This window comes from Brachyhypopomus gauderio, chromosome 12 (genome assembly GCF_052324685.1).
Source record: "Brachyhypopomus gauderio isolate BG-103 chromosome 12, BGAUD_0.2, whole genome shotgun sequence".
Classification (NCBI taxonomy): Eukaryota; Metazoa; Chordata; class Actinopteri; order Gymnotiformes; family Hypopomidae; genus Brachyhypopomus; species Brachyhypopomus gauderio.
In genome coordinates this window covers 15,068,955-15,085,811 of record NC_135222.1, presented here as the reverse complement: position 1 = coordinate 15,085,811, position 16,857 = coordinate 15,068,955, and the positions used below count along the sequence as shown (strand labels likewise).

Below are 16,857 nucleotides of genomic sequence, written 5' to 3'. Positions count from 1 at the left end.
ACGTATATACGGAAGTAAGGCGGGAGTTTGTCGACGTCACATCAAGACGACATCAGTGATTGGTCAAATTTGCGGGAAAGTTGCGGTGATTGGTTGAAGTTGCAACACCGCCCTGAATTCGCTGGGTTTGCTTGAAGTTGCAAATCGCAACATCGCGACTTTCTGGAGGGTCTGATTAAGGTGACAAGACGAGTGAACACATACACAAAACCACACCCACAAGAACACCTAAACAACACCTAAAAAAACAACACCTAAAAAATAAATGTGCAGAGTGTGAGTGAGAGTTTTTCCTTTTATCTTCTTTAGACAAAGAATGCAAAGCTTACACAGGCAGCAACAGCTCAAGTGATGCAGACTCTGAAGACTACCCTTAGTCAAAAAAGCCCCTGACATCCACACAAGATAGTTCTGAGACAGATGTTGACACAGATATTGACATATTTGAGCAGAAAGGTCTGTCTGAAAATGTACAATGTTTTATACATTTATTCCATTCTGTTCACTTTGTCAATTTATCTTTTTCTCTGTGAGCAACTTTCAGTTCCCTCTGTTTTTAAGCATGAAGATTATTGTGATCCTGATGAATTCCATGGCCCATATGCTGCATCAAGTCAGAGAAAGGTAAGGGTTTTTATACAAATGTAGAGAGACTCCAGGTGAATAGTAAAATATATTGCATTTCAGATTAAAGTTGCTTTGGATATGGGACAAAAATATTCAATTAAATGAGAAGTCCTAAAACCAGATAATGAAGACCAGATATGCTTTTGGAGCAAGAGTGATGTAATGTTTTTATTTGTGGTACAATATATTTTGCTATTCTCTGGATGTTCATAATAAATTGTCATGTAATTAATATGGTACGTCATCTGTTGCAGCTCTTTGAAGATGAAATCCTGGTTAGTCATCGACCAAAGACAGCCAGATTGGAAATTGATGATGAAGCCATAATTACATCTCTTCGTGGTAGGTTCTCATTGTGAATGGAAGTTGAAAAAATTGCTTAAATGTGGGAATGTTTAAAGGTTGTAGTAATCCATTCATGAGAACGTTACTATAACCTTTTCCTCCTTAATGTTAATAAAGAATTCCATATGTTTTCAAATTCCCTCCATAATTCAGTGTTTGACATGTAAATATTCAGAATAGTTTGGTGTGAAATGGTTCATTGTAAAGACTATGATATCTATAAGGACAACATCACCCAAAAATGAAAAAAAAAAACGGTTTCCAATGGCCATTCGCTAAGTAGAACTTGCTTCCCTACCTACCAAACCATTGAGACTATGTCTGTTAACCGTGGCAGATATAGGAATAACAGGGCGATATGTTTTAAAAATCGAATTAAAATTAAATTAAATAATCAACATGAAGTGAGCAATATTAAGCTAAGGCTAGGACTTCTAAACATTAGATCGCTTGCATCAAAAGCTGTGATAGTAAATGAAATAATCTCAGATAACAGACTAAATGCACTCTGTTTAACAGAGACATGGGCTAGAGTAAACAAATATGTAAGTTTTAATGAAGCAGCTCCTCCTGGATACAGTTATGTTCATCAGCCCCGTATCACAGGGCGTGGAGGTGGAGTAGTCACAATATATGACACAGATATAGGTTTTACTGTAAAACCAACCACCTCTATTAACTCATTCAAAGCTTTGATAGGTGAAATGGGAAATAATCTCATAGGCAATAAAACAAAGCTTAAATTAGTGACCATCTATCGACCACCGGGTCCTTACTCAGAATTTCTTAAGGAATTTGCTGAGTTTCTTTCGGAATTAGTCCTAACAATTGAAAGATTTGTAATTGTGGGTGATTTCAATTATTATGAAAATAAATCAGACCCACTGAAAACCGCGTTTGATTCCATACTAGACTCAGTAGGTATAGCCCAAAATGTCACAGGACCTACTCACACCTTAGTAAACACACCTTAGACTTAATACTTACTTACGGGTTAAACATAGAACATTTGGCAATTATCCCCCAAAATGACGCCATCTCAGATCATTCCTTACTGATATATAAAATAGCTTTATACGATTTACATCAGATGCGCCATATAAAAACCACACGCACCATCATATCCGACACCGCAGCAACATTTATAAACATACAACCAGAGCTACCGAGCACTATGCCACTGCAGCCCAATGAATTAGAACAGGCAACACAACAGTTTTATTCCACACTCAGCAATACCTTAGACAGTGTAGCTCCAGTTAAAACAAAATTAATTAGGGAGAAAAAGCTTGCACCATGGTATGACGACCACACTCGTCTTCTAAAACAGGCAGCTCAAGCAGCAGAGTGCAAATGGAGATCCACCTCACTAGAAGTGTTTAGAATCTGTTACGTCCAGCTCCGCCCTCCTCCCTGGTCCAGCCCAGTTTCCCCGTTTCTGTTGTTTCCCTTCTGTCTGTCACACCCCTGTCTTCAGTGCCCACACCTGTGTCTCGTTTCTCCTCCCTGTGTCTCGTTTCTCCTCCCTGTTCCCAGGTATTTATTCCCCGCTGTCTTATCCACTCGTTGTCGGTCATTGTGTTTGTGAGGTTCTCGTGTTTCTTGCCTACGCGTTCTGTTTCTTGTGCTTCCCTTCGCTTCTCCCATACACCGGTCCTGTTTGGTTCTCGTTTCGCTTTGCTTCTGTTTTCTCCCTTTCTCTCCTGTGTTTTCCGTTTCTCCCTGTAGTTAATATAGTCGGTTCTTGTTATGCGTGTTTCCTTTGCGTGTTGTTTCCCCGCTTCAATGTTTCGAGATTTCCCTGTCAGTATATTATCCCCATGCAATCTGGTTTAGATGTATGTTCGTCTCTCTTGTCTAGGTTGTGTATGTTTTGCCCTGTATGCTTCTATCTTCTGGTTCGTTTAGTTTTACTGTCTGGTCTAAGTAGTACTTGTCTTGTGTTCATGGTTGTTAGGATGTCCGTCATTGCAGTCTACCGATCCTTCCAGTAACGTGTTAGAGTATAATCAGTTACGTGTGTAAAGTGGTTTTCTTTAGTGTTTTACGTGGTGGTTGTGTTGTCTCTAGTATACTCTCCCTACGTGTAGTCTCTTTTCTGTAGTTGTTCTCTCTTGTTCTGCTCTGGTGTTTGTTTGATTTATTAAATATTAATATTGCTTGCTTTTGCGTCACGCCCGCCCATGTATTCGCCCTTACTTAATATGATTAACTCCTCCCTTAACCTAGGGTATGTGCCCAAACAGTTCAAATGCACCGTAATTAGACCCTTGATTAAAAAACAGAATCTCAACTATAAACCAATTTCTAATCTCCCATTTATCTCTAAAATTCTAGAAAAAGCAGTTTCCAATCAGTTAAACCATTATCTCCAATCAAATAGTATCCATGAAAAGTTCCAATCAGGATTTAGACCGAACCACAGCACTGATACAGCTTTACTCAGGGTAGTGAATGATGTACTAATATCGTCCGATAATGGGCTCATCTCGTTCCTTATACTGTTAGATCTTAGCGCAGCTTTTGATAATGTAGACCACAACATTTTGCTGGATTGACTAGAAAACACGATAGGTATTAAAGGAGTTGCACTCTCCTGGTTTAGATCATATCTGACCGACCGCTTCCAATGTGTAAGTGTTAATAATAAAACATCTAAATCTGTTCAGGTTAAATATGGTGTTCAACAAGGGACAGTCCTAGGACTACTTCTATTTACACTTTACATGTTACCCTTAGGCTAGATTATGCATAAGCACGACATCAGTTTCCACTCCTACGCAGACGACACCCAACTATATTTATCGGCTAAACCCGATGATTTAGGTGTAAACAATAAAATCGAGAAGTGTGTAGAAGAGATAAAACATTGGATGCTGTGTAACTTTCTAGCACTAAATCCAGATAAAATAGAGCTAATAATGCCTTTACTATAACCCCCAGCGCAGAGGTAAAGAACTTAGGTGTCACAATAGACCCAGATCTCTCATTCGATTCACACATTAATATTATAACTAGGGTAGCGTTCTTTCACTTACGCAACATTGCTAAAATAATCCATGCATTCATATCCTCTCGCCTAAATTATTGCAATAGTCTTCTAGCTGGATGTTCTGGTAAATCGATAAACAAACTCCAGCTGGTTCAGAACGCAGCAGTGCAAGTTTTAACAAAAACTAAAAAATTTGATCACATTAGTCCTGTACTATCATTATTACATTGGCTGTCAGTTAGATTCCTTTTATTAACATATAAAACACTGCATGGCTTAGCTCCAGAGTATCTTAGTGAACTTATTGATCATTACAACCCAGCACATTCACTTCGTTCACAGGACGCAGGCTTATTAACTGCTCTTAGGATCAAAAAGTTCACAGCAGGTGGAAGAGCCTTTTATTTTAAAGCTCCACAACTGTGGAATAATCTTCCTGCCTTTATTCGGGACTCAGACACAGTCTCAATGTTTAAAACTCGACTACAGACTTATCTGTTTAGTTTGGCCTTTGAATAATCTGTTACATATTTACCACATCACATATATTTCTTCTCCGAGGTTCACTTGGGGAGTAACACTGCAGTTGGAGCTTACAATACCAGTATCATCGCTCCGACATGGAATGAAAACCTGGCGTTCATCATAAGACATATACATTGACAATATCAACACCAAACTTTCAAGAACAAGAACTTTCATTCTAGTTACCTTATACTTAGCCTGATTGTGTGACTTGTTTGTAACTTGTGTATTCGTCTGTATAATTTGTTTTTGTGTAATTTGTGTGTTAACGGGCCGCCCAATGGAGGATGTGTTCCCTTTTGAGTCTTGGTCCTTCCAAGGTTTCTTCCGATTCCCCACCATCTAGGGAGTTTTTCCTTGCGACTGTCACCTTTGGCTTGCTCATTAGGGATTTGGACCCATAGTATTGTTAACCTTGTAAATCCTGTAAAGCGCTTTGTGACAACATGTGTTGTGAAAAGCGCTATACAAATATATTTGATTTGATTTGTTTGCCTAATTGTCATGCTGATATAACAAAGTTGGGGGATTCACCTCACCTCGTCAGTAATGTTAGTGAAATGCTAAACCCTTGCAAATATAAATATATCTAGCTTTGGGATTATTAAGGCTAAATTGAGGTTAATGGTTATTGTAACTCCTCGACGACACCTTGATGCTGATTCTAAATCCATGACCAAACGAGGTAAATGTTGCGAAAATATAAAACATAAAAATATGGAATGGCGCTTTTAATGAATAGCGATCTAACTGTAGAAAATGTAGTAGTGTGATGTCATATGCCATATCATAAAGGTAAAATGGCGGACGTAGTATGCCCGAGGTTATGAAAACTGCCCATTCACCTACTAAAAGAATGCACTGCTTTAAAGGCTGAGCAGAACGTACTGCATTGGAATCTAGTGCCTACTGCTTAAGTAAGATACAAAGCTTCAAGGCTTCAGTGACATTGACATCTGGTGGACAACTGAAGCCTTGGCAACCTCTAAAGAGCATCACTGAAGCAATGACACTGTTTCAGTCCTATGAAAGCAAACCCGGGCCCAGCTCCTTTACGGTGATATAAAACATATTAAACATTAATGAATCTCCGAACAAAAGCACTTAAATCAAAATTTCCTATCCCATCTACATGCCTACCGAGTTTCAGCCGTCTACGTGCAGCCGATCGCGAGATATCCGGCTTTGAAGTTGACCACAAAAGTGCACCCCGCGAGGGGGTCTCCCGACATATCTGTTTACAAAACATATTTATGTTACTAATAAGGCTTTAATTTAAGACCTTAACAGCGTAAATCTGTTGTGGTTAAGTACCTTAAAAAGCTTGCTCACCTCACTGCAAAATTTTCCGAAATCCGCTTCCTGAATGAGACACTCCGACAAATCTGCCCCCTAAGCGTCACAGAAGCATTCTTAACGCTGATTTGACCCCTCATTACAAAGCTGCAGCGGATCTGCTTTGATTTGAGTGGTTTTTATTGGTCTAAAGTGGGGTAGTGACTTTGAATGACAGGTTTTACAACCTCTCCCACGGCGATGTGCGAAGGGGAGGGGGGGAGGGTGAACCAATAAGCCCACAGAGACAAGCTGGAGCCTCAGAAGTGATTGAAAGCTGTTCTAACCAATAGTTTACTTCCTTCCGAAGCTAACCAGCCCTCATATGACATGATTGGTCAAGTATATTTTTAAATTGAGCCCTCGGAAACTGGCGCTTCATTTCCAATTTCGGCCGCTAGCATAGCAACTTAAGCTAACCCTTTGCTAACCTAAGCTAAGCTCCCCAGAACACACTGTTCGGCGAAACTCAAGCAGCCATGGATTATTTTGTTCGTTTTTATGCGGATTGTGGATACTTTTGAACATTGAGCCTTCTCTTACACACATTCCATTTTTAGCCTACTGCAAACGCATGGTGTATTGGAAGTGGCACACAAGCGCTTACACTGACATTCTTACTAACAAGCAACTTGATCCTTAATATAATGTATGCAAAACATATAATGATTAATATCAGAGATTTGATTCATACTTTATGACTATTCAAAATATATAAATTATGATAAGCTGTTGATTTAATACTGTAATGTAAACAAACTATGAAGGGATTAAGATGAAAATCACAACACAATATAAAAATTATCGCCGTTAATCTATTCTTAAAGTTGGGTTGGGAACTGGGTCAAAATGGATAAGCAAACTATGACTTTCAACTTGATAGTTTAGTTCGGGTGTATTCCTAACCAAATTACACAGTAGGGGCGAAAATGTGTTTTCAAACCTGTCAGTTACAAATCGTAAGTGTGTTTACATGGATGCAGCCACGAAGTCGCCAGGTTTGCTTCATGGAAAATTCATTTTTAGGAACGTAAAATGTTACCGGAGCGGAGCTCGCAGCGGTCATTTTCTGCATGGTCCTAGCGCTAGATTTGTCGCTAAATATTTAAATATTTCTTTTTAACCGTTAAAACTGCAGAGGACCAAAACCGGCTTTTGAACAAGTGTATATTTAACCTCATGGACGTAATTATGTCCAAATTACGTCCGTGAGGTTAAATGTACTAAATGTTGGCTTACATTTCAAATATCATGTTTAGCTGAATAAACATGTTATCAACCCCTTTTAATGTAGGCTACAGTATGTAGGCTTACAAATTCATGTTTAACTGAATAAACCGTTGAACACGAGTAGCCTACATTTTTTGAGCATGTTTTTTTTTCTTCAAGTATCAAAGTAGAAAAGCTTCCTCAAGCAGTCATTGATGCATTTTGGAAACAGGAGATGAGCCCCTGGTCTAATGCACCCTCTGTATTAAGAAACCCTATCTCAATGACTGACTTTTATGGCCCATTTCCACTAGGGCCTGCTTGGCGCGGTATGGTTCGATTCGCGACGGTTTGTGAGTGTTTCCATTAGTACCAGGTCCCAGTTTGCCGGTACTTTCGGGTACTTTTTTCGTATCTACTCGCTCGAGGTTCTAACCGTTCCAAAGCGGTACAGTTCTGTGACGTGGAAGAACAGCATGACACTGATTGGCCAGGGAGTGTCGTCACAGGTTGCGACAGGAGAGTGTTGGAAAAAAGAAAATTAAAGGCTAATAACTTGATGTGTCAATTTAGTGTTTTTCAGGAAGACTGTGGGAAAGCAGGAGTAAGGAGGTCTCAGTGGCCTTGAGGAGAACAGAAGGGGCCTATTCAGTGCAGGATGTGTAGCAAGCAGTTTTTAGATAACCAGGCACACAGGCTGGGAGAAGAGGAGCAGGTGAATTTCCATGGAGAGCAGCCAGGATTGGGGAGTTATCGAAACTTAACAAATCGAAACTTATGGACAGAGAGTATGAAAGAAAGGACATCGCCCAGCACGAGAGGCTTTTCGCTTGGACACTGCTGAGATCCACTTGGGTTAGGTAGATTCCTAGGCAACTAGCACCAGTGCACTGAAGAGTTTGTACCACGAATACTTCTATTATATTGCATTCATTAATATTCTATATAAATCATTTTAAAAGAACTTTTGTTGTCAAGACTTTGCTTGGACCACTCAGTCAAAAACCAGTCGGTTCATCGGGGCGGTGTTGGGGCCCGTCTGGGTCGGAGAAGAAAATTCCCAACAAATTGGTAGCAGAGGATGGTTTTTGGCTGGAGTCGAATTCTGCAATTAGGACAAGAGAGGAGGTCAATCCGTCCGTGAGGTGACTGAACTAAACCGCGCGGTCTGAAAAAAGGTAAGGAGCCATTCTCTCCTATTGGCTGATGTTACTACGTCATAGGCTAAATTAAAGTTCAGTCACTAAATGGTCGAGGCGAAATACTCTCTGTAAATTTAGTATTGAAATTGTATACGTGTTACAAACTCGATATATAGACAGGAGGATTGCCCTACGACTCATAAAGTCGGGAGGAGGACGCCCTGTAAACTGCAGTAAACGGTTGAAGAGTAGGCAGCCCACGTTCTAAAAAGAACCTTGGTTCTAAAAGAGAACGGTGGAGGACGTGCCCAGAGAAAGAGCAGGTAGCCCACGTTCTTAAAAAGAACTTTGGTTCTAAAAAAAGAACGGTGGAGGACGCGCTCAGGTGACGAGTAGGTAGCCCACGTTCAAAAAAAGGGAACTATTGTTCAAAAAAAAAAAAAGAGAACGGTGGAGGACGCGCTCGGTCACGGTTAAATGAATGAGTAGGTAGCCTGGGATTTCAAAAATAACAGATTATTCAAAAGAAATCCCGGAGGACGCGCTCAGCCGGTTTTGGGGGGCCCCCGTGTGTTTTGTTGAAATTGCGTGCGTGATTGGTGAAACTACAGCTGTATCTGTGTATGCGTGTTTGCAAATTTGCAGTGTTGGGTTGGTTTTCATGTACCGTGTGGTTTTATGTTGAATAAAGACCTGTATAAATTGTTTGAGCATACGTGCTATAATAAAACTTGAGAGCCTTTCATTGGGGGACTTACAAACCCACGCCCATAAATCCATGAGCCTCTTATGAGAGGACATTTGAACCCCTGAGTAAATTGCATGAGCCCCCAAGAAAGACGTTCGTCATTGTGTACACAAGCACAAGAGAAACATTTCATAAGAGGTTAAAGTGTAAAACAAAAATTATTATATATTTTTTTCATGCATGAAATTATAATTTGGTTTATGACGCTCCGTAGACGTACGATTTAAGTGCTGGAAGTGAAACTCGCGCGAGCTGTGTTGAGCTGGAGTTATTTGGAGTGTGGAGATATTAACTTGTGTCTGTCTGCCCTTGGGGTGCGCGCTGGCGAATCAAAGCGCTTGCGAACACGACGATAAAGTGATAAAGTTTACTGAATTAATTTGGGGGTATTAAAGTGCTAGTGAGTACAACGAAAAAGTTTTAAAATTTACTGAATCGAAGCAAAAGTAATTTGGAAGTAGTTTAAAAATCAGAGTTATATCATGGATAACATTAAGGGTTTGGAGGATTATTTGGTTGATACTATGGAGAAACGTGCTGTGCCGAGAATGAGGTCTGACACAGTGATGTATGTGAAAAAATGTTTTGAAAAGATGCGATCCGAAGGGTTGTGGCCAGACCCGGACGACCGTGGTGTGTATCAGGTTGATTGGGAGCACATCGAGAAGCATTGGGTCACACAGGTTAATAAAGAGAAAAAAAGATTAGAGGCTAGCGGAGCCCTAACTAAGCAAAAGCGTAAAATCCAGCTGGAAGAAGCTGAAACTTATTTGTCGTATGTGAGAACATTTCGGAAAATTTGTCAGAAGATTAATGATAAAGAACGAGTTGAAACCAAAAAGACAGAACTCCCTGTGCCCCCTCCCTATGCAGAAAAAGCGTGTGAACCCAGTGCTCCTCAATGTCCGCGTGCAGCGCTGATGGCGCCTGTGTCTGTGAGTGAAATGAGTGACGTTGATGTGGACGGGGCTTCTGCACGTCCAAAATCAGTGAGAGAGCGTGAATGTGATGAGGGGAGACAAGTGGTAATGGAGGTTGTCAGTGATGTGGCTATGGATAAAATAGAGAGTAGACTAGCGAGGCTCGAAGACCGTGATCGTGAGAAAACTGGAGAAACAGAGATAAGTGATGCATTGCAAAGAATTGAACAGCGAATGGCTGAGAGTTTGAGTCTGAGTGCCCCCACACGGTTCGAACAGACGTTGAACAGAGCAGAGAAAGTGGTCTGTGATGTGGAGAAAGCCATCAGGCAAGAAGAAGCTAAGTTGGAAAAAGAGCATGCGAGACAGCTAGAGGAATGCGCTGCGGATGATAGGAGGAGAGATAGAGGTGCACCTGACAGAAGAGATACATTGATTGTGACTGGTGAAAATTTAGAATGGGAAGTGGAGAATGACGAGGGTGTGGCGAACAGACGAGTGAAAACTCCCTCTTCAGAGGAGAGCGAGGTGGGAGATGAATGTATAAACCTGACTGAATCCGAGCAATGGGTGAGAGTGCCCGCCTACTATGACAGGCACGGTGTGGTCACGCGATCAAAAGCCAAGAACACGTCGACCCCTGGTGGCCATTATCCGCTAATGGCAGTACCAGGGAGCAGTTACGCACACACATACGCACCGTGGACACACAGAGACTTGCACACTATGATAGATAAATTACCCAATCCTAAAAAGGGCGTTCAGTATTTCTTGTCTAAATTTGAACAGTACACGGCTGGGGACATGTTGGGTTTGGGAGACATAAGAACATTGTTTAAAGCCATGGGAGTTTTGAGTATGTTGTCTACAGCCGAGAAGGCGGCTGGAACAGAGCATCTGGCTGATGAGGCCCCGTTCGGTAGAATAAGAAGTGCTTTGTGGGGACAGCTGAGATTGCAAAATCAGGACACGTTTGACACGGCAGCCTTATCAGGGGTTAAACCTAAAGAAGATGAAGACCCGATGTCGTACTTAGATAGGTGCAAAGAAATCTGGCAAGCTAAAACTGGCGTTAGGCATGATAAATCAATCCCAGTGCGGGCTATGTACAGAGCAGCGGTCGTGGCGAGTTTATCTGAGGGAGTGCAAACGAAACTAAAAGATGTGGTCGCGCTGGATCAAAAGGAAGAAGGTGAATGGGAAGCTGTAATTACACACCATATGAAGCGTGAGGCAGAGAAGGGCGAAAACACTGATAAGTTAATGAAGGATGCATTACTCAAATTGTTGAGGGAGAAGGACAATTCAAAGCCTAAAAAGCAATTAGTGTCAAAGGAAGACACTCCAGTACAGGTAGCGGCCGTACAGCCACCCGCGCAACCAGTGATGCAACCCATACAACCCATGATGCAACCTTATGTTATGCCACAACAGGTCAACAGCTGGGCGGCGCCACAACAGCCTGGTTACTACGCCCAGGCAGGCCCATACCGAGGCAGAGGTAGGTCCAAAGGTAGATTCAGGGGAGGCAGAGCAGGGAACTTCCAAACCACACAAAGCAACGGCTGTTTTGGTTGTGGCCAGATGGGCCACTGGGCAAGAGATTGTCCGATGACGCAGCAGCAGCAGCCAATGCTGTACCAGCAGCCGATGCAGCAACAGCCAGCATACCAGCAACCAATGCAGTATCAGCAGCAACAACCAGTACAGTATCAACAGCCAATACAGTACCAGCAACCCCAAAACGTAAATTACCAGCAGAAACCCGCACTCACACAAGGACAACAGGTTGTGCCTCCTGGCATGCAATACATGCCAGCGCCACCTGGTGGCCAATGAAGCTGCCCGATGTCCAGTTCCCCCACATGCAGTGAACCAGTTGTATGTCTATTGGTGGAGGGGGAGCCAGTGGAGTTCTTAGTCGACACGGGAGCCACCACGTCAGTCTTAACAGACAGGAAGTGGAAAGGCTACTTGTCGAAGATGTCACTATCCACTACTGGATTTCTGGGAAAAACTACACTGCAGCCACTGACTGTGCCCTTGAAGGTGTCAGTGGGCTCAGGCCCACAGGTCGAGCACACATTTTTGTTTTCAGAACAGTGCCCAATTAATTTGTTAGGTAGAGATTTGTTGTGTCAATTTTCAGCCATTATTGAATGCACACCGAGTGAAGGTAAATTAGCTGTCTCTGTCACCAACCACGATGAGCGCCTCAGAATACTTAATCAACAAGCAGCAGACGGCCCAGCTCACATTTACTGGGCCACATTACAACATCCTGAGGAACAAGCAACTGCTAAAAATTTGCTTTACACGTTTAATTTATGGAAACCATGGTTCCTGTCACTTCAGAGTATGACCCCACCAATAGACAGCACACACTGCACTTTTAATTACATCAGAGGGGAGGATGGGGTTTATGGACAGCTGTGGAATAACATTGAAGGTCAATTACAAAATATAATTTGTGAATCAATGATTGTTGGACCTGAAGGTGTGGCTGCACTAGTTGTGTTAACAGGAGAACAGATGACGTACTGGAGAAACCCGGACCAGCAGGATTCACTACCACATGTCTCGCTGTTGGTCTCGGCTGGACACGAACCTCGTGAGCTGGGCCCCATGCTGGCCACTGCCATGAAGGAACAGTTTCGCCCAACCTGTCTGCCAGGGGTAGAGGGTACGTCGGATGGTAAGTACTGGAGAGTCGCATGTGACACCAGTGACTTGGCGTACTTCTGTAACCAGCCCCTGACAGCCACACACGGCAGAGCACTGTTGGATCACCCCCAGGCCAAAGAACAACTAGAGACGGTCCCAGCCAACTTGTGGACCACGACAAAGGTAGATGTAGGATGTGCATCACACCACATGGCTCCTATTAGGTTAAAGCCAGGAGAAACAGTCGTTCATCAGCCACAGTACCGAATCAAGCCAGAAGCCATGGCAGGTATTACAGACACCATTGCAGATTTAATCAAAGTTGGAGTTCTGAAACCCACGACGTCACCGTGGAACACGCCCATACTACCTGTTAAAAAACCTGGAAAAGATGAGTATCGTATGGTGCATGATTTGAGGCGCATTAATGATGTCACTGTAACTGAGAACATACCAGTACCTGACCCCTATCGATCTTTGCAGAACCTAACGACTGAACACTGCAGCTTTTCATGCATAGATTTAGCTAATGCTTTCTTTTCTATACCAATTGATGAGAATGTGAAAGACATTTTTGCGTTTACCTTTAAAGGTCAACAGTACACATACAACAGGCTACCTCAAGGCTACAAAGACTCACCAGGCATCTTCAATCAATGTCTGTTGAAAGATCTGTCTAGATTAACTGACAATGATTTGATTGACTCTAACACCGTACTAATACAGTTCGTGGACGATTTGTTAATAGCTAGTACTTCACCCGATAAGTGCCTTAGAGACACCATAACCATTCTAACCTTGTTAGCTGAATTAGGTTACAAAGTGAACAAGTCAAAACTCCAGGTGGCCAGGCCGATGGTCACCTTTCTGGGGAGAAACATCTCACACAAAGGTCACACCCTGACTCCAAATCAGAGACAGTCAATACTGTCATTTCCAAAGCCCACTACAGTGTCCCAAATGATGTCATTTTTAGGCCTGACAGGCTACTGCCGCAACTACATACCTAACTACAGTGATTTAGCTCACAGCCTCAGAAAACTCGCAGTGTCAAAAGGTCTGTGTAACGGGAAGGTGGAGCTTGACTGGACGGTTGAGGCAGAGAGGGATTTTATAACTCTGAAACAAGCACTTGCTAGCGCTACTGAATTAGCAGCACCAGACTACACACAACCTTTTCATTTAAATGTTTCTGTAAGAGACAATCATGTTCATGCTTGTCTCTTTCAGAAGGGGGAGAGTGAAGGAAGGAACATTTTATTTTTTCACAGTTCCAAATTAGATCAACCAGTGATAGGAACAGGACCATGCACAACATACATGGCAGGACTCACCACAGCGATAGAGAAGACAGCACACTTGGTAATGTGTCACCCACTAATAGTCAGCACCAATCACGGAGTAATGGCGTTCATAAACTCACAAGCCTTTTCTTTGTCAAGAGCACGACAGAACAAGATAAAAGCCATACTCACACAGCCACACATCACGTACAACACTGCGTCAAAACTTGTGAATCTGACTGATAACATTGAAGTAGCCGAAGATGCGACACCACATGACTGCGTTGACGCCACAGAAAGATACATTCAGCTCAGACCAGAACTGCACAAGGTCAGAATTACTAAACCAGGAGCATGGGAACTCTGTTCAGATGGGAGTTGTTGGAGACAAGGTAACGAACTGAAGGCCTCTTACGCTGTGGTACAAGCATGTGGGGAAGAGTGGGAGGAGGTGGAATCAGGAGTGGTTCCACAACCAGCTTCAGCTCAGCTGGCAGAAATGGTCGCACTCACTAGAGCACTGGAACACGCGTCAGGTCAGATTGTGAACATTTACACAGATTCAGCATACGTGCACGGGGTCATCCACCATGAACTAGTCAGGTGGATGGATAATGGGTACACTAACGCCACAGGACAGCCAATCAAACATTTGAGAGCAGTACATGAGTTGAGTGAAGCTATCATGTTACCCAAAGAAGTGGCAGTGATAAAGGTAAGAGGACATCAGGGTAATGACAGTTTTGTTTCTAGAGGTAATGAAGCTGCTGACAGAGCAGCCAAAGCTGCTGGAGGGTACAACCCACAGAGCTTGTTGTTGCTGGAAACTCATAACATGCCTGAGTTGACGGAGAGCCACCTGGCACAGATCCAAGAACAAGCCACGGTCTATGAGAAGCAATTGTGGATAGACCGGGGAGCCACAGTCACTAAAGGACTCTGGAGGAGTCCAGAAGGGAGAGTAGTTTTGCCCTTAGAGAAGATGAAATTGATACTATGCGAAGCACATGGGCCTACTCACTCCGGAGTGTCGGCCATGGTGACCAAATTAGAATGTTTATGGTGGCATCCATACCTCAGAGACCACGTGAAGCAATACGTGAGCGAATGCGATATCTGTCAGTCATACAATGTGAAGAAACCATACCGGGTGAGAATTGGAGGATACCCAGTGCCCACGGGGCCATTTGAGGAGATTGTGATCGATTACACAGACATGGGGCCAGACAACAGGGTAAGGGGGTACAGGTACCTGCTGGTCATGGTAGACAGATTCACCAAGTGGGTAGAAGCTATACCCACCAAAAAGGAAGATTCAAAATCAGTCATAAAATGGTTGCAAAATGAGTTGATTCCCAGGTACGGCCTACCAAAAGTGATTAGAAGTGACAATGGGTCCCACTTTGATAACAAACACTTGGCAGAAGTAGAACAAAAGCTGGGCCTAACCCACAAGTTTGGCACTGTCTACCACCCGCAGTCACAGGGGTTGGTGGAAAGAGCCAACCAGACCATTAAGACTAAACTGGCCAAGGTGTGCGCAGCAGGAGACATGGACTGGGTTCAGGCGCTGCCACTAGTGTTGATGTCCATGAGAGCAACCCCCACGGGAGAATACAATCTCTCACCACACCAGCTCATGACAGGACGACCCATGCCAGGGTGCCCTCGACCGAGGATTGAGGGACCAGCTTTGGAAGTCCAGGAACAGGAGATGTCAGAGTACATGAGAGAATTAACCAAGTTGCTTTGTGAAATCAATAAGTCTGTTCAACAGGAAAAAGGAAAAGAAGACCTGGAATCACCCAAGGTGAAGGTGAAGCCAGGGGATTGGGTAAGGATCAAGGTGCACAAGAGGAAGTGGAACGAGCCACGGTGGACAGGCCCGTGGGAGGTCGAAGGTGCCAACGAGCACTCAGTGAAAGTGAGGAAAGATAAAGGTAAGACCTGGTACCACATTTCACACTGTGTTGCAGCAAAAGAACCAACAAGAACCACAGGAGAGATCAAGACACACCTGGAGGAGACAGGAAAAGCCCCAGGGAAGGAGTTGGTGGTGAGTACCGACCCCAGTGTAGCTTTTTACAGAGAATACATCACAGCCGAGGACTGGTGGGAGGAAGGTGAAGGAGACCTGTTGGAGACTGACTGTGAGGCTATAGCACACTGTGTGAGTGCGGACCTGAACCTGGGAGCTGGAGTGGCTCTGCAGATCAGACAAGCGTTTGGCACTACAGGTATAGCCAAGGTGCCCATAGGCAAGTGTGCCACACAAACCACACAGACACACATTATATTCCATTTAGTGACCAAAAGATACTACAGGGAGAAGCCAGAATTAGGAGATCTGATTTCAAGCATACAACACCTGGCCACATTGTTAATATCATTGAACATTAACACTCTAGCCATACCGAAGCTGGGTTGTGGACTAGACGGATTAGACTGGAGGACTGTGAAACCGATCATTAAAACTTTACTTAAACCAACCGGTACCAAGGTGGTGGTGCATCATCTTCCATCCTAGGATGGAACTGTGGGAAATAAGAGACATGTTGTCGGGACGTGTGGGACGTCCAGATGAGGCTCAGTACCAACAATATGTTAGAGTAGGGAGATTAACTTTGAGAACATGGACTTGGCTATGGGGGGGAACATTTCTAGCCGCGGTGATAATAGGAGCGGTGGTGATATTTAGTGTAGGAAATCAGAAACAATCCAATAACGTGAACGTGACTTTATGTCGGTGGGACGACAATCACACTGCCTGCAAAGAGGTGAGGCCCGATGAGATCCACAGCCCTAACCCGCTAGTAAACGCGACCAAACCAGAGAAAATAGACTTTAAAGTAAGAAAACCAAGAGAAGCTGGAACCAGGCCAGTAGGACAGTCCAAGGACCGGTGTGTACAGACATACGGAGGTGTGGAATTGAGTTATAGAGATGGTACAGCCTCGAGCTGGACTTTTGACTTATGTGAGGTAGTGGACTGCGGGGGAGCCAATGCCTCATACAGAGGATGTGATTTGTACATATGTTGGACCAATCAAGTTAATGCGGGCTGTCA

General features: G+C 43.4%; 1 protein-coding gene across 3 annotated transcripts in view; it reads left to right on the top strand.

Annotated features, from left to right (window-relative positions):
* The first annotated feature begins 137 nt into the window (after nt 1-137).
* LOC143527877 (uncharacterized) overlaps nt 138-16,857 on the top strand; it is a 43,339-nt gene continuing 26,619 nt past the window's right edge. For 2 of the 3 annotated variants that reach the window (XM_077023231.1, XM_077023232.1), the window contains exons 1-3: nt 138-456; nt 562-624; nt 882-969. Coding sequence is in view for 1 of the 3 variants with exons in the window: in XM_077023232.1 (XP_076879347.1) it covers nt 421-456; nt 562-624; nt 882-969 (187 nt within the window). In the remaining 2 variants the exon portion in view is untranslated. Of the gene's footprint in view, nt 457-561; nt 625-881; nt 970-4,525; nt 7,533-16,857 lie in introns of those variants that run through there. The other variant, XR_013134298.1, reaches the window with a different exon arrangement.